The 23,173-nt window shown below is 43.0% G+C and overlaps 1 protein-coding gene across 3 annotated transcripts in view; it reads right to left on the bottom strand.

Annotated features, from left to right (window-relative positions):
* LOC111229733 (transcription factor SOX-6-like) overlaps positions 1-23,173 on the bottom strand; it is a 116,923-nt gene that overhangs the window by 2,513 nt on the left and 91,237 nt on the right. For 2 of the 3 annotated variants that reach the window (XM_022756198.1, XM_022756199.1), the window contains exons 10-15: positions 17,979-18,128; positions 15,317-15,494; positions 13,151-13,350; positions 4,897-5,005; positions 3,615-3,785; positions 1,509-1,722 (exon numbers count right to left, since the gene is read on the bottom strand). In XM_022756198.1, coding sequence (XP_022611919.1) covers positions 1,509-1,722; positions 3,615-3,785; positions 4,897-5,005; positions 13,151-13,350; positions 15,317-15,494; positions 17,979-18,128 — 1,022 coding nt within the window. Of the gene's footprint in view, positions 1-1,508; positions 1,742-3,614; positions 3,786-4,896; positions 5,006-13,150; positions 13,351-15,316; positions 15,495-17,978; positions 18,129-23,173 lie in introns of all 3 variants that reach the window. The other variant, XM_022756200.1, reaches the window with a different exon arrangement.

The following is a 23,173-nucleotide window of genomic DNA, read 5'->3' as shown; positions in this document are numbered from 1 at the left end:
TTCCCCTCGCTGACTACACTCTAAAAAATATAATGCTCTTCAGCGAATGTTTAAAGGGTTTTGCAGATAGAACCACAACAGGCTCCGAGAAGAAATCGTTCTTTAAGGGTCCATAAACCCTGATGGTCACTCCACAAACCTCTAGCTAATAGACGTAGTTAAGAATATTTTATATTCATACTGACACACTAATAAAAAAAGATCTGACATAAAAGTGCAAAGACACAGTGCAATTACTTGTGAAATATCTGAATGAAAAAGCAAAAAACTAAATAAAAATACATTTGTTTTTTTACTTATCGGTGCTTTAATTTTTTTAAATACACATATTCAGGCCGAGGCGGCTGGCAGGATGGCATGTTTATTAAAAAAAAACACCTGAACTGAAAGGTCACAGGTGCAGCAGTGGTCTGTGATCCAAGGCTTGTGGCGGTCAATGCACAAAGACTTCTGGGAAATGAGCTTCATTCCCTCTGACAGCGACGGACAGTCAGTCAGGACAACCGAGACACTTCCTGGTGACCCGAGCGTCATTTTGGCCTGCACCGAGAACAGCCAGCTAAACCAGCAATAATATGACAAGCAGCAATGAGTTGACGGACATCTTGCATCACCTCACCTGTGTGTGATGCTACCTCACTGAACTGCTGCTGCTGCAGTGTGTCCACACTGCTACTGCTGCTCCTGTCAGCCCTGTCTGTCTACACTGAGTTTGCTTTTGATATGACCAGCAATATTAATAATAATAATAATTATTCATTGTTGATGAGCGGTCGAGCTCAGTAAGCACTTGATTCACAGGATTTTGTTTATTCTCGTTCAGAGAGAGAGAGAGAGAGAGAGAGAGAGAGAGATAGAGATTATAAATATATGTAAATATAAATATTTAAATATTTCTGCTATGACTATATGTCATACATGTGGCCTCCACTTTCTCGTGTAATAACATGCAATTATGAAAATGGTAAAAAATAAATAAATAAATATAATTATAATTATTATTAGTGAGCATTTTCATATTTATTGGCCATAAAATGGTTGTATTTTGTAATGTGGATCATTTTCCTCCCACTTGAACATAGTGACCAAATGTATAACTAGTCTGGTACTTTAGCCAACAGAATTAGTGTTCTGATGGTTTGAATGACGGTGGCCTGGGATTGAGTCAAATTCCTGCCCTGAATTATTGTTTCAGGGTCCTGCCTTGAGGTAAAGCAGAGATGGAGAAAGTGCGCTGGACCAGGTTCTTCTGTGATGTTGAGAAAAGTTGAGAATGAAAACAATGTTCCCAGAAGGAAAGAAATGGGCTGAATGAGTGTGTGATTTCCAGGGATTTTAAATCATTATTACACATTAAGTCCATTTCAAGGTCGTGCCTATGTAAAACAGTCTAATCTAAAATTCAATTTTAAAAACACACAAAGGAATAAACAGCGGCTTTCGTTTAAACCAGTCTGAGCACTTATATAAAAAGCTGAGTGACGTTCAGGGACAGCGGTGGCACTCACCCCACAAAGAACTGCCTCATCTCCTGACGTCGTGACCGCATCATCTGCTTGTACTCTCCGATGCGCAGCTTCTTGCCGTCGATGATGCAGGTCCTCTTGGGCCGTGGCTTGTACTTGTAGTTGGGATATTTCTCCAAGTGGATCTTGCTCAGACGGGCCTGCTCCTCGTAGTACGGCTGTTTCTCCTGGTTGGTCATGGCTTTCCAGCGAGAGCCTGGAGCAAAGGATTGAGACTTTAGTTTTGTTTCAGTTTTACTTTGTCAAAAAAACATATATGTACGTTAAGAAATAAAGACTATGGGTTGACAGAAATCAGAGACAAAAAAAGGAACTTCCTCACATTTAGGGAGTGATGAAAAATGGTTAGACATGCTTTTCTAAACTGTTTCAGTGACACATGAGTTTGTGGTAAAATAGATGAAATGGGCACTTAGCGCCTGATCCAACAGGACTAACATGCTGTCATTTCAGCTGCACATTATTTCAGTCATTCAAAAGAGGCACACGGCCCTGGTCTATACATAAACCTTCAGCATTTCTGGTGGTTTCTTTAAGTTTGAATATCATCATGTGAACAGACACCATTGAGTCTTTAACCAAGGAAAATCAGGAGTGGATTACACTCTGCTCCCTCTTGGCTCAAGAAGAATGACACATTGTGGACTTATTATTTTCCTCGGTAAGAGGACCTTCTGAAGAAGTGGACAGGGCCATTACTGCAGGAATGCAGCCCATCTGCGAAGCACTCTGACAACTGATTATACACACTCGCCTCGCTCCTCTGTTTATCAAGGTTTATCACAAACTAGTCTGGTACTTTTGTGACACAGGAAACAGAGAGGAGGTTTTTTCAAAGCCTGCCACCCACTCCCCTGAGTCCAGCTGTGTTATTACATTGGGAAGACGTGCATTGTACACATGCAGCTATGTACACATACAAAATTGTGCACTTTGAGCTCTGCTTTTTGTTCCAGTGTCGCCACAGATGCTTGATAAATACCTGGAGAATTACCCCTTAGTGCTTCCTGCCAAAAGGATCTTACTGTTCACATATTAAACAAATTTTTCACTATGATGAAGGAGTGTAAATATCTCATTTCAATTCAAACTTCTGTCAAAGTTGGATTTTGCAGCCTACGAATCTGAACACAAACCCTCCCTTTATCGGAGCCCATTCAAAGCTCTGAGTCAATGAGACAGACCCACCTCAGAAAAAGCAATTTGTTAATGTTGCTCAGGAGGAGCATTTACATTCAGCCACCCTCAAGCTCACTGGAGCCCTGCGCCGGACAGTGGAGGGTCTTAAGAATGTTTCGCGAACAACCGTTACGCTCAGCGCCGTGTGAATGGCTATCTGTGTCGAGGAGGTTAGTATCAACATGGCTGCTTTTTAACTGAATGCATCCATCACACTGGTCAGGCTGACACAGTGGAGCTCTGTGTGTGGAGTGTTCCAGGTTGAGAAACACTAGTCCTTCTTATAGTCTGCAGAAGACTGGTAAGAAACCCTGTGAACTGTAGGAAATAGTGGCAGAGGGTAAGCTAATAAGCAGAGAGGCCGACCTTTAAAGGAAGGTGCAGTGTCTGTTAATGAGATGATGGAGCTTGCAAAACTGCACGCATTAATTGTGAGTGAGCATCTGTAAGATGTACAGCATATAAGTCTCATTGTTTTTTATCTGGTTTTCACAAAACAACAACCCAAAAACTGATTTTCATTGAGATTTTGTCCCCAGTCCATCCAAAAGGTGACGGGTTCACGCTGGGAAAAGAAATTCATTGTCCTCCTGTGGTTCAAGAAAACGCTTCAACTAACAAAAAGTCTCCATAAAAAACACGGGAGAAAAATTCCAATGATCTGCTGATTATGTGTCCGTGATCTTCTAGTAAGTAAAAAAAAACCCTAATTTTTAATAACCAAAGCAAAACACTGTAAAATGTTGTCATGCTAACTCCATATGAGCTTAACATTCTCACAGGGAGACAGAAATAAAGAGAATCCTCCAAAACCTGAACATTAATGTAAAGGGATTCAAAGCTTTCCTGCCTGGAGTTTGTGGCTCAGGTAAAACGTTGAATGCTGAACACAAATCTGTGAATTCTCACCCAGGATCTTGCTGATGTTGGAGTTGTGCATGTCGGGGAAGGTCTGCAGGATCTTCCTCCGCTCGTCTTTGGCCCACACCATGAAGGCGTTCATGGGCCTCTTGATGTGCGGCTCGTTGCTGTTCCTGCCCCGCGCCTCCCTGAACACTCGCGCCTCCGTGATATTACTCCCTGTGTGACACAAAGGAATGACACTTCCTGTAGTATGTTGACACGCTCATCGTTCATACTTTCACACTTTAAACGCACAGCGCAGCACTGATAAGGACTAGTCCTGCGTCTTTCTTCACTCCCGAGGCCCCTTTTCTCCTTCTCGTAAGAGGATGTATAACAAAGGTCTGATGGGGGTCTTGCCGTGATGCCCTCAACATGCTCACACAAACAGATAGTATCTCAGTGCCTATGCTCCTGTGTTTACTCCTCTGACTCTAAACTAAACCCTGATGAGCACTCCTCAACCCCTCATTGCCTGTAAACAGTGGTGCTTTATGAGAAACAGGTGGGTTGAGGAAACACAAAGTCAGTGTCCGTCCACTAAATTCAGACACAGTGAATGTATTTAAGCAATTTCGTGTATCTGAAACATTCAATATATCAAGTCACTTCATTCATTAAACTTATTTGCAGTAAGCGTCATTAACTACAACAGACCTGTGTTCGCCTGCTTTTGTTTGCATACTTGTGCTGGGTGGGATCTTGTGTCACAAACACTAGCTGTGTAAAAAAAGGAGGAGAATTCAGCCTCTTGTCATGTACTTGCAGCAATAATAACAGAGTAAAATTTGTGAAGAGCATAAAATGTTGACACTGAGCGCTCTGTTTAGCCGAGGAGGGTGTCCTTCACCGTCGCTTCCTGAGGAGCACAATAAATATTTGTATTTGCTGAATACCTGTATGTTCTGGTTTTTCTGGCAGATGTCTTTTACTTCCTCACTGGAGCTCTGAGATACGAGGCCCCCAGAGGTACAGGCCTCTTCTATGTGGGGCCCACCAAGTTAAGGGTCACTGGTATTGATTTAGTCTTAACAGGATGCGACTGCTTCTAACTTCGACTCTGCTTCTCAGAACTCCAGCAACTCTCTTCCACTTACATCGCTCTAGCTTTCCATTTTCAATCCTGTTTTTTTTTTTTTTTTTTTTTTGGCATTGAATTCTGAATTACCAACGGTGTAAGCAATCAAAAATGCTGAGTGCAAGAGTCAGAAAAGAGTCCCAAAATAAAGAAAAAGAATCAGAGATAAGAATAAATATATAATAATTCAAATAAATTGGAAGAACTTACCATCCAGATCTTCTGGTCTTGTCAGGTCAATGACTCGGTGGACCATCTTCCCAGCATCCTCCCCAAGCTTTCCCAGGTGCTGGCTCAGTGTCTCATAGTGCAGCCGCTCCTGCAACACAAAAAAAGGTTTGAGCTGCTTGAGAAATGTGAATCGAGCTCCAAAAAAATACATTCTCTGAATGTTCTTTTCAGTTCCTGTTTGGTTCATATTATTTAAAGGTCCTGTCTTGTATAAAGTGAGATGTCCGTGTCTTTCTTGATTATAAATCAGGTCTAGGTTCTATATTAATACTGTGAAATTATCAATGTATGCAATCCATGGACAAAATGCACACAGCCTGTATTCAGACACTGAACCTTAAAACGAGCCATCAGGACTTCTGTAACTTTGTGATGTCAACAAACAAACAAGCAGTCAACACTCTCAGCCATGCCCAAAGCCCTGGCCACCTGGACCCTACATCCAACCTTGCAGGATGTTTACCTGAAATCTGCTGTATTTTTATTAGATCACTCAGAAAACAGCCAGCCAATCAGAAGAGAGGCTCAGAGTCTCCTCTCTTCTGATTGGATGACTGACCTGTTGTTACTAAAGCTCCAGAGAGAAGCCTGAGAGAGGAGATGTAAAACTACACTGAGATGGTTTTTGGTTCTTAAAACCACAAATATATCTTCTTATGGATCAAACACAGGGAAAGTGTAAAATATGGGACCTTTAATGTCTGGATCAAGTTGCCTGTCATTAAAAAAAGTAAAATAACTTATTTTTTTCTATCTGAGGGAAATGAGTCATGATGCGATAGGCTAATAGACAAGTCATAGCTGCTTCAAAGCCGTGCTGATCATAAGTGTCTTCCTCAACCTCCCATCATCTGTGTTTCTGTCTTCTTGCCTGCCACTCCACTTCTACAAGCAGCCTGCCCCGAGGCCTTCCAGCTAAAATTACCCCACCACACTCCCAAACTGTGGTGGAAAACATCGAACCCTCCGCACAGCTACCGCACATCCACGCTCCTCCTCTACTCTCTTCTCCTCTCCCCTCTCCTTCTCCTCCTCCCCTCCTCCCTCTCCGCTCTCCTCCTTTTTCTGGTGACAGAGGCATTTTGTTTGACGCAAGGAATGGTTGCCGGGTGAAGTCATGCCGCGGTAGCCGCTGGCAGAGCTGGTGGAACTTAGGGGCCGGTGTGTACGTGCGTGTGTGTTTGTGTATGTGTGAGTGTGTATGTGTGTGTGTGTGTGTGTTTATAGATGAGGAGCCGGCGCGGGCCAATGTCAGCACTACAGCAGGGCTGTAATCAGGCCCACCACAGAACATGTGCCTGGGCAGTGCCATGCTCACCGCAGGAAGCAACCGCCTAACAAAGGACTAAAGAAAAGAGAGAAAGAGGGAAGGACAGAACGAGATAGAGAAAGAGTGAAAGAAAAAAGGAAGAGGAATGGAATGGAAAACTAGTCCAGAGACAAGGTCTATAGTCCAGGAGGATCCTTTTTAAACTTTGTAGCGCTGAGCAATAGCCTGATGCTCTCAGACTTGCTAAAAGTTGTCTTGGATTAAATTTGTACTTCTCAAAATGATGCTAAACATGCCTTCTTTGCCAAGAACATAATTTCTAAACATCATAAGCAGTTTGAGACATAGCTACGAATATTGCTGGTAAATGGGAGGAGAGCGATGGAAAACTAATGCAGAGTGGAGTTAGGGTTTTGGAAAACGGACGAGGACAGCATCAATAGAGGTGGACCGATCCAAACTACAGATTAACAGCAGACCTGGGTCAAAATCTGCAAATATTCCCTGCGGTTGGTCGACTCCGGTCTACTTGAAAGCTCTTGTGGCAAATGCAATAAGGAGCTGTCTTTGCTTTGTTTAGTCAAGATTGAAATAGGTTTGGCTCGTACGCCTGCTGGTTTGATACTGGATGGCTGCCTTCTGGAGCAGTATTATAGAATTTTTTTTTTTTTTAACTTTCTCTTTCATGTGACTCCATTTGTATTATGTACACTGTTGGATTATGTCTCCTCTTCATCTCCACAGAAGGACTACCTGTTAAAAATAGTCAATAACAGTGCTGATGCTCAGGCAATTACAGTGAAGAGGAAGCATGCTGCTCAGCAAAAACTTTTATCTGCCTCTACTGTATCTGAATGGCTTTGACACAGTAAAGCTCATTGATTGCATGCTTGATATTACATTACTATTTAACCCAGGTCTGAATTGGAGCAAAAAGAGCACTTGACTTGGAAGCAGACGAGTTGACTAACCAAGGACTAAATTAATTACACACAATGAAGGACGTGTGCAGGGACAAAGATGAATTAAACCGAGCGGAAGATTGAGATCGGAGTCAAATTAAAAAAATTAAATCAAGTTAAATTACAAAAACAGCAGAAAAGAGCATTCAGTGCAATCTGTACAAACAAGTACCACTGAAACAAATCACATCTGTGCTGCCACAGTATTTTTAACACACTGTTCCTTTCACTGGGTCTGGAGCCCAATATTGCTGCTGAATGTATATTTCTAAATTTAAGAGACACCCGACTCTTTTTGTTCCGCCTGGTCTCTCCTTGTCTTGGCGTTTGCGTCGCTCCACTGTTGCTAGGGTAACGCTCTAAACTTTGCTGTTTTTTTTTTTTTTTTAATCCACACCGTATTGAGCTCATTACCACAGTTACAACTCGCCCACCGCCAGCACGGCCTGCCTCCAACTGACCCGCAACCGTTTACTGTCTCCTCCCGGACCAATCAAGTTTGGCAACCTCCTCAGTCGTGTACCCCCCCCCACCCCCCTCCCCCACACACCCCCCTCCCTTCCCTCTCCTCCCAACCAGCGTCCCCTCTCTCCTCCTTTTTTCTTCATCGTTCTCTCTCTATCTCTCTCTTTCCTCCTCCAGACTTCGCTGTGTGCCGATAGAGCTGTCAGTCAGCCTTGTTTTTTTTTCTTCTCCCCTCCTTCTCTCTTTTCACCATTCCTCCTATTCATAGCCCTCAACACCCCTCCGCCAGCCCCCCTCCACCCCTCGAGGCTCCAATCCCCAAAGAAGTAGACACTCAACAGTCTATTTGCAGGTGCCAGACTCAGCTTTGTAGTATACATTATTATAATGTATATCATCCAGCCTTCAAATGCAGCAACATTACGTCGACCTTTAATCAAGACTTGGAACTGTCTGAGCTGTCGGTTTCACAGGCTCGCTTCCTACAAAGACCAAACTCACTAGTGGAGCCAATATAAACGTCTATACAACCATTTCCTCCCCCCTCTCCTCCCTCCAGACTTATTCTGCGCCTCCAACAGAAACTGCAAGCACGCTGACCAACTTTATTCAACAGGGTGCGGACAAAAGACACTGGGCTACATTAAATTAAGGCCTCTAAAATGTAGAGATCTGGTAAATTTCAAAACTGTGAAAAAGTTAAGAATGAATACTTCATGAAAATGTGTAAAAAACTTAGTCTGAGAGGAATGTTAAAGGTCCCATATTTTACACTTTTGTGTTGTTTTATTTTAAGTTTTTATTTTTGTTTGGATACACATTTGTAGTAACAACAGGTCAGTCAGCCAATCATAAGAAAGGAGGCTCTGAGCCTCTTTTCTGATTGGCTGAGTGATCTAATAGAAATATAGCAGATTTCAGGTAAACACTCAGAGAAACCAAATCCTGACAGGTTTGACGCTGGGTCCAGGTGGGCGGGGCTTGGGGCATGAAAGTAGTGACTGCTTTGTTGTGACATCACATAGTTAAGGAAGTCCTGACGGTTCATTTGAAAGCTTAGTTTCTGAATACAGGCTGTGTGCATTTTGTCCATGGATTGCATACATTGATACTTTCACAGTATCAATATAGAACCTAGACCTGGTTTATAATCAAAGCTTAATGATCAAATATATAATTAGGTAAAGACATATTATTAATAACTGGTGTCTGGCTAAGAGGGGAAGGCATATAAGCTCTTATTTGATGAGTGATTTTTTTTATTTCAAATATCTGGCAAACCTCAACCTCACTTCTGTGTAGCTGCTGAAGGATCTGCTGGCAGTTTCAACAGACACCAAAAAAAATCAAGAAAAAAAAAACCCTATGTGCCCACCATTCAGTCAGCTGTTGAGTGATTGTGTTCATGATCGGCCTCATCCAAAGTGTGAAAATAGAATTAAAAAAGTTCATTCTTATGGGCCTGTAGATTTACTTGCAGTCAGTCTGCCATCACACACTGTGTTCACCTCCTGTGGAAACAGAAACAGTGGTCCCTTGTGGTTCAAAGCTGTGTATTATTTTTCTATTAGATTTCGTGTAAACTTTACCAATCCCCAGTGCAAAACTCTCCCGCTTTTAAGACAGCTTACCATACAGGTTTAGAGCTTCGACATGTTATCACTCTCTCTTCTATTGAGGCAGAGAGAAGAATCTAACAGGGACACATGGTTGATTTTGGTGTTTTCATCTAGGACATGTAAGCTGAGTAATGTGCCAACCTCTCAGAAACTTGATGTTTTCCTTTAAGTGGGTTTAGGGAGTGTTTTGTGGCTGTTTAGATGAAAAAAAAAAAGTGCACAGTCTTCTGCGCGCAACACACACACACACAAACACATACATACATGCACAAACCCACACAGTCATACACAGTGGCTATTTCAGTGAGCTTTGGCAGCCGCAGGCCAGCTGGAAGCAACGTAAGCGTAAGGTGATACTCAACAATGCCACTAACTGGCCAGGCCTCTCGTCTGTACACCAGCTATAATGACATTAACATGGCCAAGGCCAGTGCAGAGCCAGGACACACACACGCACACACACACGCACACACGCACACACACACACACACACACACACACACACACACACACACACACACACACACACACACACACACACAAATAGGAGGACAGGATCACTTTCACCTCTTACAAAAATGTCTATGTCGTCTATGCCTGACGCTGTGGGACAAAAATACACAAACAGAAAGCGAAATAAACACAAACACTCAGACGTCACCGCGACGACTCCCTTTGAGTCAAATCAGTGTAGGCAATAAATAGCTCAACATTCAACATTACACTGAGATAGCATTTACAGCAGTTGTCTCATTCCCTCCGGAGAAGCCGAGTGCGCCGCATTCGTACAATGCCATAAAACAAAAAGGGCTCGGGCACAGCTTCAAAGTTTCAAAGGGGAGGATTTGAGTAACAAATTTATTCGACGAACAGAAAACAACACAGAAATCCAAGGTAAAGAAAAAGAGCTGGTCTCGCTGCCTCCCGAGGTGGAACGGGTGAGTCACACTCTCAGTATCCAGCAAGTTCCATCCATGAATTGTTTAAGACAGAGCAAAGCCTTTGAGAGCTTTAGAGAAAAAAAACACACACACACACACAAAAAAATTCTCCGTCCCAAAGAAAAAATTATGTATTTAAAGCTAAGAGAAAGAGTCTTTGAGCTGCTGTTGTTAGGTAACGAATAACAAACTGACAACAAACACCAAGGCCTGCTGTCGTCCTCGAACCGGAAACAATTACTTTGAGACTTTCCAAATGAGCTTTTTATTAGGAGGCATGGAGCTATAAACCAAATTACTGCATTGCTTTGGTTTTGTTCGTAAAAAGTTGGAAAATATAGAACTGGAGAGGTGCGTCGGTCTCTCCCTTCAACACACTCACCTTAATCTGTGATCATTTCAAAGTTAACTTTTTTTTTTTTTTTTTTTTTACAAAAAGCTCCTTTTAGCACTTAAACTTATTTGGGAATATTTCTGGGATTTTTTCATCGGACCTGCGGCAGACAACTCACATTAAACCTTAATAAACAATTTATTAGTATAGGCTGTTGTATAATTTATATTTATGAGCTTCTCAGTGTTTACTAGTATAATGACTTATAAAAAAAATCAACTTGGGACTGAGGATAAGTACAGCAGAGATATATTTTGCCAGATTTTGGATGTTTTCCTCCTGAAGATGCAAGGCAAACAAGTCCAAAAAATTCAAAACAGCCTATCCTTGGAGTGCACCAATCATGACCTACTTGGGGTTGGTGAGTTCAAAGTCTCCACCCCTAAAATATTCATGAGTTCTTCTCCTCCTCCTTCTCCTCATCCTTGCAAGCAACATGGGATCAATTGCGCAGGAGAGCTGGTCTAATCATGTTCCCTATTTTACTGAGTGTCTGATCCTCGGAATCTGTGATTGGCTGATCAGACTGATTGAAGATGTTTTGGAATATGGATTTCCCTCTGGATATGAGATCCTGGTACAAAGGCCCTGTCTCCTTCAGCCCAAGGGGGAGAGATGAGCTGGGGGAAGAGGTGAGCATGGGGGGGGGGGGGGGTCTCTTCCCCGAGAAAGGCCCTTTAATTGGGCTAAAACCCTGAGGCCGGGATCCCCCCTCCAGGGCAAGTGGAGAGCTGGACTCAATTACACACACACACACACACACACACACACACACACACACACACTAATGTTAACACCGTCTCCTCTCCAAAAAAACACCCACTCAGTCTCAGTCAAGGCAGGCACACAAACACACTCACACGCCAAAACCATCACTTGTCATTGGCCCAGCTGCTCCCTCTTCAAAGCTGTTGGCTTCTGGGTGGCCGTGGAGATGAGAGGAGAAAAGAGAAGTTTTCAAGAAGTGCAGCCCGCGCTAAACGACACCAAATATCATCCATGAATATTCTTCAGACTCGTGCACAAGCTGAGCAGAAACCTCGAATAAGCGGCCAGTGAAATACTGGAGAGAATGTGACACAGGATTAAGGAGTCTGGAGATCAATGGAGGTGTGTGTGTGTGTGTGTGTGTGTGAAGGAGTGAGAGAGAACATGATAATATGAATGCTGTATAGGGATAAATGCTCTCCTCACCACATTGTCCTGCATGCTCTGCAGTGTTCACATGTTTTTCTGAAGGAAAAGTTGTGATACCACATTGTAAAAATATTCTTTTACAATAAAAGCCCTAATCAGTACACTCAAAAATATGTACACCCAAATCAGCACTGAAGCATATGGGACCAAAAGGATACATCAACTTCCCCAGCAAACGCAAAAAGGCCTGTTGAATATAATCTCACCATCCAACTCGGCTGAATCAGAATTTTAGTTTCTATTGTTTATATGACAGTTTGTTGTGTGCCTTTACTTTGAAATTTCTGGGTTGGAGATACAGCTTCCAATAAAGGCAAGTCAATAAAAACCTTGGGGGAGCACCTGTCAGTTAGTGTTGCAGAGCTGTTACTGTACAGTTAAGTTAAAGTAAATTATTTGCGACATCTACAGTGCTTTATCATTATTACAGAGATATCAAAGGCCCCATATAGTCTAAAGGTAGATGTCCATGTGTTGTTTGATTAAAAAGCAGGTCTAGGTTCTATATTAACACTGTAAAAGTATCAAAGCCTCAGTCCACGGAGAAATGCACACAGCCTGTATTCAGAAACTGAGCTTTAAAACGAGCCGTCAGGACTTCTGTAACTTTGTGATGTCACAACAAAGCAGTCTCTCAGCCATGCCCCAAGCCCACCTGGATCCACCGTCCAACCCTGCAGGATTTGGTTTTTCAGAGATCTGCTATATTTTTATTAGATCACTCAGAGAAAAGGTAGCCAATCAGAAGAGAGGCTCAGAGCCCCCTCTATTCTGATCACCGACCTTTTGTTACTAGAGCTCCAGAGAGAAGCCTGAGAGAGGAGATGTAAAACTACACTGAGATGGTTTTTGATTCTTAAAACCACAAATATATCTTCTTATGGATCAACACTTCAAATAAAACAGAGGGAAAGTGTAAAATATGAGACCTTTAATAGGTCAACAGCATTTCTTACCTGCTGCAGGTGGAACTACCTTTAATGTTTTTTAATACACTGTTGAGTGCGTGTGAGTGTTTCATCTTTAATATGGATCCTATTTTAAAAGTTGAACATATGTTTTGTATGTAAAATCTTTATGTGCAAAGTAAACAGTAACATTAGTTGTTTAATAAGTTGTTTAATTAAAAATTGTTCCTCTGAAAGGTAAAGAACTTGAGTAAATGTACTTGGTGTGAGTCAAATGTACATATTGTTGCATTTGTGTAATTCATGCGTGTGTGTGTATGCAGACCCATGAGTGTCTGAATCAGAACTGTTTCTTCACATGGAAGAAAATGCCTTTGAAAGCTGCATGTAGAGCATGTGATTCTTATAGACCTTATCAGTGAAGTGTGTCTGTGTGTCTTCTCATGTTGCCACATGTGACCTGTCTCTCCCTCTAACCTTGTTGCCGTTGTTGAGGCTCATGCTGCTGAGGGCGGACAGCTTGGCCTCCAGACTCTGGTGTCCTGAGTGCTGCTGCTGCTGCTGGTGGAGCTGCTCCCTCTGGATCTGCTCCCTCATGCTCCTGGCCTCTTGGATGGCCTTCATCACTGCGTCCTGGTCCCCAAACAGCGCTGTGGAGTTGAGGCTGGACAGGATGTCTGGGAGGAGACGAAAGGGGAAAACTGCATGTCACTTTGGCTGGCATGGAAGGAAAGCACAAGTCTTAATAAGTAATAAGCTTTGACTGGACACATAAGCAACAACTTCACATCTGTCATCATATTCTGATTCAAATGTTGCTAAATTCTGCCCTGAGCACTAGTAACAAGAGGACAGAGAAAAACACAAAATAAAGAAATCTCATAAGTAAAATATCCAAATATTTTTCCAATTTTGGCTTCTATGTTAATGTTGTTAATTGAGTAATGGAATGAAGTTTGATGCTGAACTCACAACATTTCTTCTACACTGGTAAGTAACAGCTGTTGATGCTAAAGTTAGCTTTGTAGCAATAGCAAAACTGACAAATAGCTCCTTTAACCAAGCAGTTTGTGAGGTATGGGGACTGACTGAAAAGAAAGTCACGTTATATTATGAGGTGACTTGTTTCTTCTGAATCCTTATGGAGTCCTTACAAAACATGTACCAGAAAATGGTTCTCGAGGTTTATGCCATCACAGAAAGCCCGTTAGAAAATACAGGATATGGCACAGAGAAATAAATTAAACCATTCAGTATCTGAACTGTGCTTTTATGCTCTAAGTCTGTAGTTCACAGAGTTCAGCTGCTTATCTGTTTTCTTTTAAATTCTGATTTGCAAGTATCTTTTATTTGTTAGTTTTAATAAATCAGAGGGTTTTGAGTCAGATGCTGTTTAAACCTTGAAGAACCCAGTTTGGTGCTTGTGTATGACTCCGTGCTTATTCATAAACACTATCAACCTTTGAGAACAAAGCATAAGTGCTGAAGCCCAAAAAAATCACAATGGCTGCAAATTCTGAACAAATTCCTGTTATAAAAATATTGAAAAATCTGTTTAAATAATTAGATTTTTCTCTTGTCAGACCAAAACGTTGCTCAAGTTGTTTTCCAGTCCACTTGTGTGACACGAGTAAACACGACAGAATCTCCTCCCTCTTGTTTATGTGCTTCACACTTTTGAAGCCAATGCACATTTGAAGAATAAGAAAAAAAAAAAAAAGAAATAAATAAAAGGATGCAAAGTTTCCGTCGCCCTCCTCGTTTAATTAGCAGACAAGTAGGAAGCACTGTATGCTTGGGTGGCCGTTAAAATGGGCAAAAATAACTTTGCAGGCAACACAAGCGACGCGTCCTCAAAGCCACTCCAGAGGAGCTGGTGAAATTGTTTTCTGGGGGGATATAATGAGAGGGTTTAGATTGGCCTTAATAACAGATAGCAGAGGTAGGGGCATAAAAGGTCTAGCGCGGGCAGACAATGATGTGAGGAAGCTCTTAAAAACCAAATAACGTGTGCTGGGTTTCACTGCTTCCGCTGCTGGGGTTTTCATTGGGGCTAAATACAGGGCTTTGGACTCCTGTAAAACACAAACACACACACACACACACACACAAATGCTCACACACAGGTCTCCTCGTGGGGTTGAGGTGTCTGCAGTCTATCAGGCGCATGCAACGGCTCTCGGTTTGTCTGTGTGTGGCGGGGAGGAGGGAGGTGTTTGGGTGGGTGATGTTTTTGTTTTTCCGGTTGAGGGGAAGAACAGTTTTACACTGGAGTGAGGACGTGTTTGCTCTGGATGGATGTACAGTACAGATGTGAACAATACAGTGGCGCATGAAAGGATATGAGCGTTTGTTTGTGTGTGTGTGTGTGTGTGTGTGTGTGTGTGTGTGTGTGTGTGTGTGTCAGAGCGAGAGAGAGAGAGGGCATGTATGTGTAGAGTACGTCAGTGTTTCCCCTCAGAATTTTGTCTTGGCATGGTGAAGCAGCGCTCAGACCCTGTGATCCTTATTGAACATGTCAGTGAAGCCAATGCTAATGTACTTCTTGTAGGCAGAGCAGCAGTGGTCTGGGTGGCCCGTCCCGTCTACCCAGCGGTAAAGGAAACACTGGTGTTAAAGTGCATGTGCGTGTTTGTTACCTACCAAGAGAAGTGTTCCTGCCCATGCTGGGGATGGGGCTGGGGATGCGGCCCTTGCCCATGCCTGTAGGACTGGTCTTGTTTCCCGAGAACAGACTCTGTGTCGGGGACGTTGGGGAGCGAAGAGCCTCAGCTGTCTTGGGTCTGGCTGAGAGGTTCAATGGCTGTGTGGATCCTTCCTCCTGTTAGTGGAACAGATGTAACGGTGCTTAATGGAAATGTACAACTGATGGATCGCCACATCTTTGTGTCTTTGTGAGTGAGTGCGTGGCATTACTCAGAACTGCTTATACCCTGTGTTTGAGTTGGCCACTAGTAGCTTTATGGAACAATGTTATTGCTCCATAACGATAGGATGTCATGTATGGACAACTATTTCTATTGCTGTCTCTTTTTAGTCTGTACATCTGTATATTTTTAGGTAATTCTATGCTATTATCATTTGTGTTGTCTGTTTGTATTGTGTTGTTTTCGCTGTTGTTGTTGTCTATTTCAATATAGTATTTTACTCTACTTAATATCTGCAGTGTATTGTGGTTTCATTAGGATGAAAATTGTCTTATTTACACTGTACATGTAAAAGCCCAACTAGGGACAAGAGCTGAAAATTAGTAATAGCTATAAACTCTCTGTGCGACACATTAGTTTCCTGCTTTGTTTTGGAACCATGTTAAATTGCATTGTCCCTATTAAATAAAAACAAAAAAAACAAAACAAAACAAAACAAGGACGCATATACATGAGCGTCACACCTGGGTGCAAGATACACAGCCCTGCTAATGTTCTCATGCTACTCCACTGATTGACAGTCGGCGGCAGTAATACGCCAAGAAACGTAGCAACGCAGCAACAAAGGCAAAGAAGAAGAGGATCGCTAGCAAGACAACGGGGATGTAAACATTGTAGGTTTTAAATTATTTCAAAATGTTTGTTTCAATTATGTTTTTATGAGGAAAGAAAACACATGAAACATATTTACTATCCCTCGAGGATACAGACAAGCTAACGCTGTGTGGTCAACTTTGGTTTTTCCTAAATAATCATCCCAGGGTCCCTTTAATTCATGTTGTGACCCTTTGTGGGTGTCGGGACCTCCAGGTTGGGGAACATGGGCTTAAATTTCTCCCCCGAAATCTACTTTTCGAGAGTCAAACACTAACCTCCACCTGTTGGCTTGAAAGGTGGCTGTAAAAGGATTACAATGACAGCACATTCAGTCTGTGAAAATGAATTCACATTCATTGCAGCACTAATCTTGTAATCTTCAAGGTATCTTCTCACTCATGCAGCATAATCCACTTCTCCTTTATCCATCCATATACAGTGTTGTTCAAGTATATTCACCGGTAGCTCTATAAACTTCCAGAGAAGCTGTCAGACTTGTAAAGTGTGACATAGACATTGTGTATAAAGTAATATTTTGGTGAAAATGAACATGTCTGCTGTGAAAATCTATTACTGTTGGAGGTGTAACTGACTGAATTAGAGTCTACTGCTGCCACTGATTTTCCATCCTGTCCCAAGTCTCTCTTGGAAGTTGTGCTTTCAGTACTTTAGTGACGCTCCTGCTGACTGGCTGGCTGATCAGTCACAGTTCCTTTGCCCCAAAAAAAAAAAAAAAAAAAAAAAAAAAAGAATCCCACAGCTAACTTCTTTGAACGTGACAGGAAAAAAAAGTTGTAGTGTGCCCTCTTATCTAAACAATAGCACCTTTGTTTGTGCGAGTCTTGTCCTCTATTTCTAATCAAAGGTTCATGACCACATTGATCCACATAAGGAATCCCTGGAAAAGGAAAAGTAATGCCAAGAAGTAAACTGACTGGGGCTCTTGTGTTGGCGGTAGTCGCTTAATGAACGCAGAGCTAATTTGGAGCTGAGCTTCAGCTGAGGGAAGTGTTGGAGGGAGTTTAGGAACGGCTCGGTAGAGGGAGGTTAGTCTGCGGGTGGCATGCCAAAGTGGGGGGGCGGTGGGTGGCGGTAGGGTGGGCTGAGCAAGTGCGGGGGTTGGGGAGGGTGGGGAGGGTGGGGAGATTGGAGGAGATTGGAGGGCACAGCACTACTGTTTGAGTGTGGTGAGCTCTGACGCCGGTCTATTGTGACGCCGGTTGCAGCTGTGCCCCACACATACACATGGTTTCCATTACTGCCTCGCCGTCGAGCAAAGATGAGGCGTACGCTCTCTCCACAGTGAAGGGGTCTGGGTTCCTGCCAAACAGCAGCCAGCGCCAGTGTCAGTTTGTGTACTTGCGTGTGTGTGTATCAGTGTGTGACTTTTAAATAAGCTGTTTCTAATTGACGGTTAAGAGCAGAGAGCCACGGGCAGATCGATGTTTCAGAAACTTCTCACTTTTAGTTGCACTGATCATCATAATTCTTGTGTGTTTTCCCATCATTCATATTCTGAACTCACTCTTTCCTTTGTCTTATTATATTGTCATACACCATGGAGACACTGTTTTTCCCATATAAGTTCCTTATACATTTGTTTGTTTCTTCAGTGTGGTTAGATTTTCCCCTTGTGCCGTTGTCTTTGCCCACAGCTTATTAGAACATCAACCCATCACAAATGTGTCCTCCCAGCTCCGACATATCCCGTTGAATCATTCAAACCGCTCTGTGATTCCACATAAACCATTTTACAAAATCATCGGCAGCAACAGGCTCACCTTAATCTGAGCGACAGGACTGGATGCTCGCTTCTCGCTCTTCAGGGCGGAGGGGGAAAGCGGACCGGAGGAGTTGGGAGCCTGCGGGAGGGGAGCCATCTTGGCTCCTGGTGAGATCTGCATGCTTGCCAGCTGGGCTGCGTACAGCTGCTGCAAAAAGGGAAGAAACCAGCAAAACCGACAGACTATTAACATTGCTCGCCAGCAGCTAGTCAGTGGCTTTCCTCTTTCATTCTCTCTCCTCTCTTCTTCTATGGGTGTGTGTGCGTGTCTGAGCCAAACACACAGGACTCCTATGGAAACAGATGTGCACGTACAAACACACACACGCGCACAAACACGCGCGCGCACACACACACACACACACACACACACACCTAGATCTGACTTTGACAGGAGTGTCCCACACAAATGGAAGATTTGTTTGAGTATTTATCAGAGAGGCATTCCAGCAAAACATTTTCATTTTAAATTATCTACAATCCGTCTCTGACAGTTATTCTTTCAGCAGATGCTGGAAGCAGCTTGTGCATCGATTTGCATCTACAAATAAATCCAGATAATACCTAAAGAAATTTCGCTTGAATCCTCCTTAAGTTTAATTCTGACTATTGACAAAATGGGATATCTAATACTCAGTTCTGCACAAATATGAGAGTTTACAGTAGGTAATGAAATAAGCTTTTCAGACAATGCCTGGCTCAGTGTTGTTAACAATAAAAGCCTGGTTTCCTTTATTTTTCATATAACAATGTGAACCACAACGGGAAAAAGCCACATGGGCTTTTTTTGTTGTCCTGGCAATTTGACCTCTTTCTTACGTTTTGCCTTTTACAGCAGAGCTGAGATTTTACATGGTAAGAGTCAAATAAAATCAATCAAATTAGGTTTTCAAACAATACTTTATGAGTCTCGAAAAAACACTGGAGACTCATCTTGTCACATGTGGTTAATCCTTACATTAACAGTTCAGACAACTGAGTTTGACTTCAATCCAAAACAAAGACAATAGGGTGCAATCATGTTTAAGTAGGTGTAGTCATATTGCAATTACATCTTGGGCATGTGAGTCTATTGAAAATAGTATAAAAATAATAGAAAACTTAAAATAAAAGACTTGGAAAGTATAAGCCGTCTGCCTCTAGGGTTGAGATGGGAACATTAAATTCGTAGTAAAAAAAAAAAAAAAAAAAAAAAAAAAAAAAAACTGTACCGATTTTCCATCCAAGGTACTTAACAAAAATCAAAGAGTCAAATACTCAGCCCTCGGTCCAGGGTCTTCTAAATCAAAGCTAACTGGCCAGACAAACCGCTGCCTGAAACCACTGTCAACCCCTGTCTAAATGCATTGGAGTGTGAGTGCTGGAGTATCAAAGAGCCTGTCCTCAGGAAAACCACCCAGACGTGGCTGGCCTTCACTTAAGACTCCCTGCTCTCTTTCTTTTCTGCTTTCCTACTTTCCTCTCATTTTTCATTACTCTCACCTCATCTATACTCCCCCCCCCTCCTATGTTTCTGTCTTTCTTTTGTCCTCCTCTCTTTTGATCTCCCTCCGACTCTTCCTTTTTCTTCTGCCTTTCAGTTTTTGTTCCAAAATCATTCCTCACATCTTCTCCCCGCATCTCCGTTTCCACCTCTGTTTCTGTCTCTCTCTGTTTTTACTCTCTGCCCCCTTCATCCTAAAAGGCCCCCAGTGTTGTGAGATCTGATTTCCCTGTAGTCAAAACTGCAAAGCCTCCTGGGACCAGAGATCCAAAAGCAAAGAGAGTGCAGCAACAGAGAAAAAGAAAAAGAAAGAGGGGGGGGATAGAGAGCGTTGCGCTGCAGACACACGAGATCACCGTCGCTTCACCGCCGAAGCACCCAGGCTCAGCGGTCGGGGCCAGAGAAATTGGCTGGCCCTCTTTCCACTTCTCTCGGAGCGATATTAAACACAAACAGAAGGGGCCTCGCCGTTGAGACAAAGCCCTGATGTCACGCCGCTTATTTTCCTTGGAAGGCACCAGGAGTGCTCGGGCCAACCCCTGGCGATATGAGATCCCCGTAAGAATGTGCCTTGAATGGCTGGTGGTGAGGCCTCTCGCGTCAATCACACCGACCGCAGAGTTACTTCTGGTGATGCCTGATATTCTTACAGCTCTGAGGGGAGCGGGAGCTGGGGCAGACACACGAGTCTTTGAGGTAAAACACACAGTTAAGCTCTCGCACCCTGTGCCTGCACAAAAAAAACACACACACACACACACACACACACTCACACACACACACACACACACACACACACACACATACACAGGGTATTTTTGTGCAAACACACCCACAGCCATTGTGCTGTTAACAGCGATTCCGTCAGCAATTCCAAATAAGAGAAGGGAACTGTTGAACAGACAAAAGCCTGAAATTAAGAGCTTCTACCTATTTTTTTCCTCCCTCTGTTTCTTAAAGACACTCTGAGATTGATTGGTGACTGGGGAGGCCAATGTGCAACGTAAACAACCCCAACTAGAGCTCTCGCCATTCAGTCAAACCCCGAGGGAAGACAATGCCGCAATTTCCTAAATTACAAATTGACAAAGAGGGCCTTGAACTGCGCCTCAGCTGTCCAGACTATCTGACTGGCCCCTGGATGTTAGTGCTAATTTGACTAAAATCCAAATGATTAGTCAATCATTTTTGATCCTCCCGATCACCCAGCAGGTTTATTTTTTTTAATAGCCTTGGCCTACTTTGGTGTAATTGTTAAGAAAGCAAAGAGGAGGGGATGTTGTTGTGGTCTGGGTTGTGGACAGCAGCGTCTGGACCGGCCCGTCAACAGCCTCCTCTGTGCTCAGACCGGCCTGTCCCATTAGAACTGAGTGGAGAATCCCTCTAGCTGGCCTCTTTTAGTGTCGAGCCGCTATCGATCTCAGGAGTACACAAAACAAATGAGGTTTTGTCTTTTGCAGCAGGTTTGCAGGGGGGGAGGAGGAGGAGGAGGAGGAGGAGGAGGAGGAGGCTGAAATTGATCGACTGCCACTGAGCTGGCCCACACAGAGGATGGAGGGTAAGTGTTGCACTGGGAGGGTTAGCTGTGGCCAAGACAGTGGAAAAGATACACAGGGAGGCAAGCTGCATACACAACCATCTCATTTCCACTTCTCTGTCATGGAGCAAATGCTCAGATTTTTAAATAAAGAAAAACCTAATCTGATTTCCTTCCAGAAGAAAACCATTCTGCTCTAACTACTGTATGTTGGTGATTAGGGGCACAAAAGTTTGTTCCTCACCTTTGTCTGCATGTCTCAGACACAGAGAGAGAAACAGGCAGAACACAGGGACAGACAAGCAGGAGATGTCTTATGATTTCAACAAGAATGTCTGCTAAGCAACTGTATTTCCCTCGCATTAGCCGTGCACAAAGGGGGCCTTTCTTCAGCAGGAATCCACTGTTTGTGAAGGGGTCTACTCCGAGGCTCTGGAAACAATTGGCCTGATCAAGTTCCCACGCCGATAGCACGACATTTGTTCTATCAAAAACTGTTAGGTCAGTTGAGTCGTGCACAATGAGGCAGCTTCTGCCAAATGACCCTGCTTGATTTGATTTTGTTTTCTTCGGACTGATTAAACCGTAAAACAAAAGAAGTGATCGAGTCTTTTCTGTCCTCTTCGATGATTTTGAGAAGTGGAAGTCGTCTTTTAGCCTGTGCAGGTTCATTTCATTTCCCCTGCTTGAAAATATGCTCTTTCTGTAACCCAGTTCATGCCTGCTTGACCATCAGTGCCAGCCAGCTGTCTGAGAGAGTCCTACAGGGCTCAACTTTAAAACATCTGGAGCAGTCTGGCTACAACATCTGTCCATCCTGAGCCATTAAAAAGAGGTTTGATAGCAGCTGGCGTGTACTTGACTACAGTATGTAGCTGAGACGGCTAATGTAGAACTAACATGGTGTAATTGTGTATTTACAATGCTTTTTTATACCCTAATGCACAGTCTGACACACTGGAGTTAAGGCCATTGTGAAGTGAAGTGTGACTGAGACTAATAAGTAAAAAACACTTAAAAACAGACAAGATCTCAGTGTGTGCACTGCACTGCCACTCTGAGACACTACACAGGACTTTACAGTGCAGCCTTGTTTAAATCCCGATTGACTGACTCACCAAATGCACATGTCATTTGCTAAACGAGCAGCGACAAAAGAAAAACACACTCTATTGATTATGAATGATGGTTAGTCACCCGTTAATTAATAATCTTATCATCCTATAATATACACTCCATATTGTGTTCTGTATGTGGTCGTCTAATACAATTTTTACACCAGTGTAACAACCAGCACAAAGTACAGGGGGCGAGGCCAGAGAGAGAGTTCTCATGCAAGATAAAGAAGTGATGAGTAAAGACAGGAAAAGTTAGAGGAAATATGTCAGTGAGGCTCCAGGTGAAAAAACATCCTCTCACAATCATTGTGAAAAAAACAAACAAACAAACAAACAAACAAACAAACAAAACAGGTTTTCAATGGTGTAGTTGTCCCTCACCTCCCAAAGGCAGAGCCCATAAAGAAAGCAGAGCCAGAGCTGAGAAAGAGAGAGAGAGCCGCTGTGGCACTACAGCGTAACCGCAGTGGCTACATGCAGGCCAAAGGGCTCAAGATAGTGCAGGAAGAAGAGAAATAAATGTTTCTGTTCTACTCATCACATTTGTTCTACCTGTTATGTCGGAGTCACGTCAGTTCAGGGTTTCCTGCAGCATTTAACGGCAGACAGAAGAAATGATAAGACTCATGTAAACCAGCAGAGGTGCTACATCACACTGCTCTGTGATGAAATCGGCAACTATACAGTAACTAAACCGACCATGAGGCGATCTGTCACCAAACGTGTTCACCGTTTGGTCATTAACCAAAGGAATATGCTCCAGTGTTAGGAGAGGTGAAGGCAAGTGGCTCAATTGTTAATCCTGAGGGAAACACTGTAATTGCCTCCGACACACAAACAAGCAGCTCACATACACAGCAAGGACACTCAAAGAAGATGCAACCCATGTAGTATGAGGGGGTTGATAAACCATACCAACTTCACACAGTAAGTATTTATTTCAAGGCTGGATAGCAGAGCACCATGCAGGTGTTTTTATTTTTTATTTTTATTGTGTTCATCCAATATAAATTCTGTAGTAAAGAGAGCTGCTGGTAAATGTCTGAGATGAAGAT

This window comes from Seriola dumerili, unplaced genomic scaffold (genome assembly GCF_002260705.1).
Source record: "Seriola dumerili isolate Sdu_G_001 unplaced genomic scaffold, Sdu_1.0 BDQW01000242.1, whole genome shotgun sequence".
Taxonomy (NCBI): Eukaryota; Metazoa; Chordata; class Actinopteri; order Carangiformes; family Carangidae; genus Seriola; species Seriola dumerili.
The sequence above is the reverse complement of the archived record's forward strand: the minus strand, read 5'-3'. Positions and strand labels throughout refer to the sequence as shown.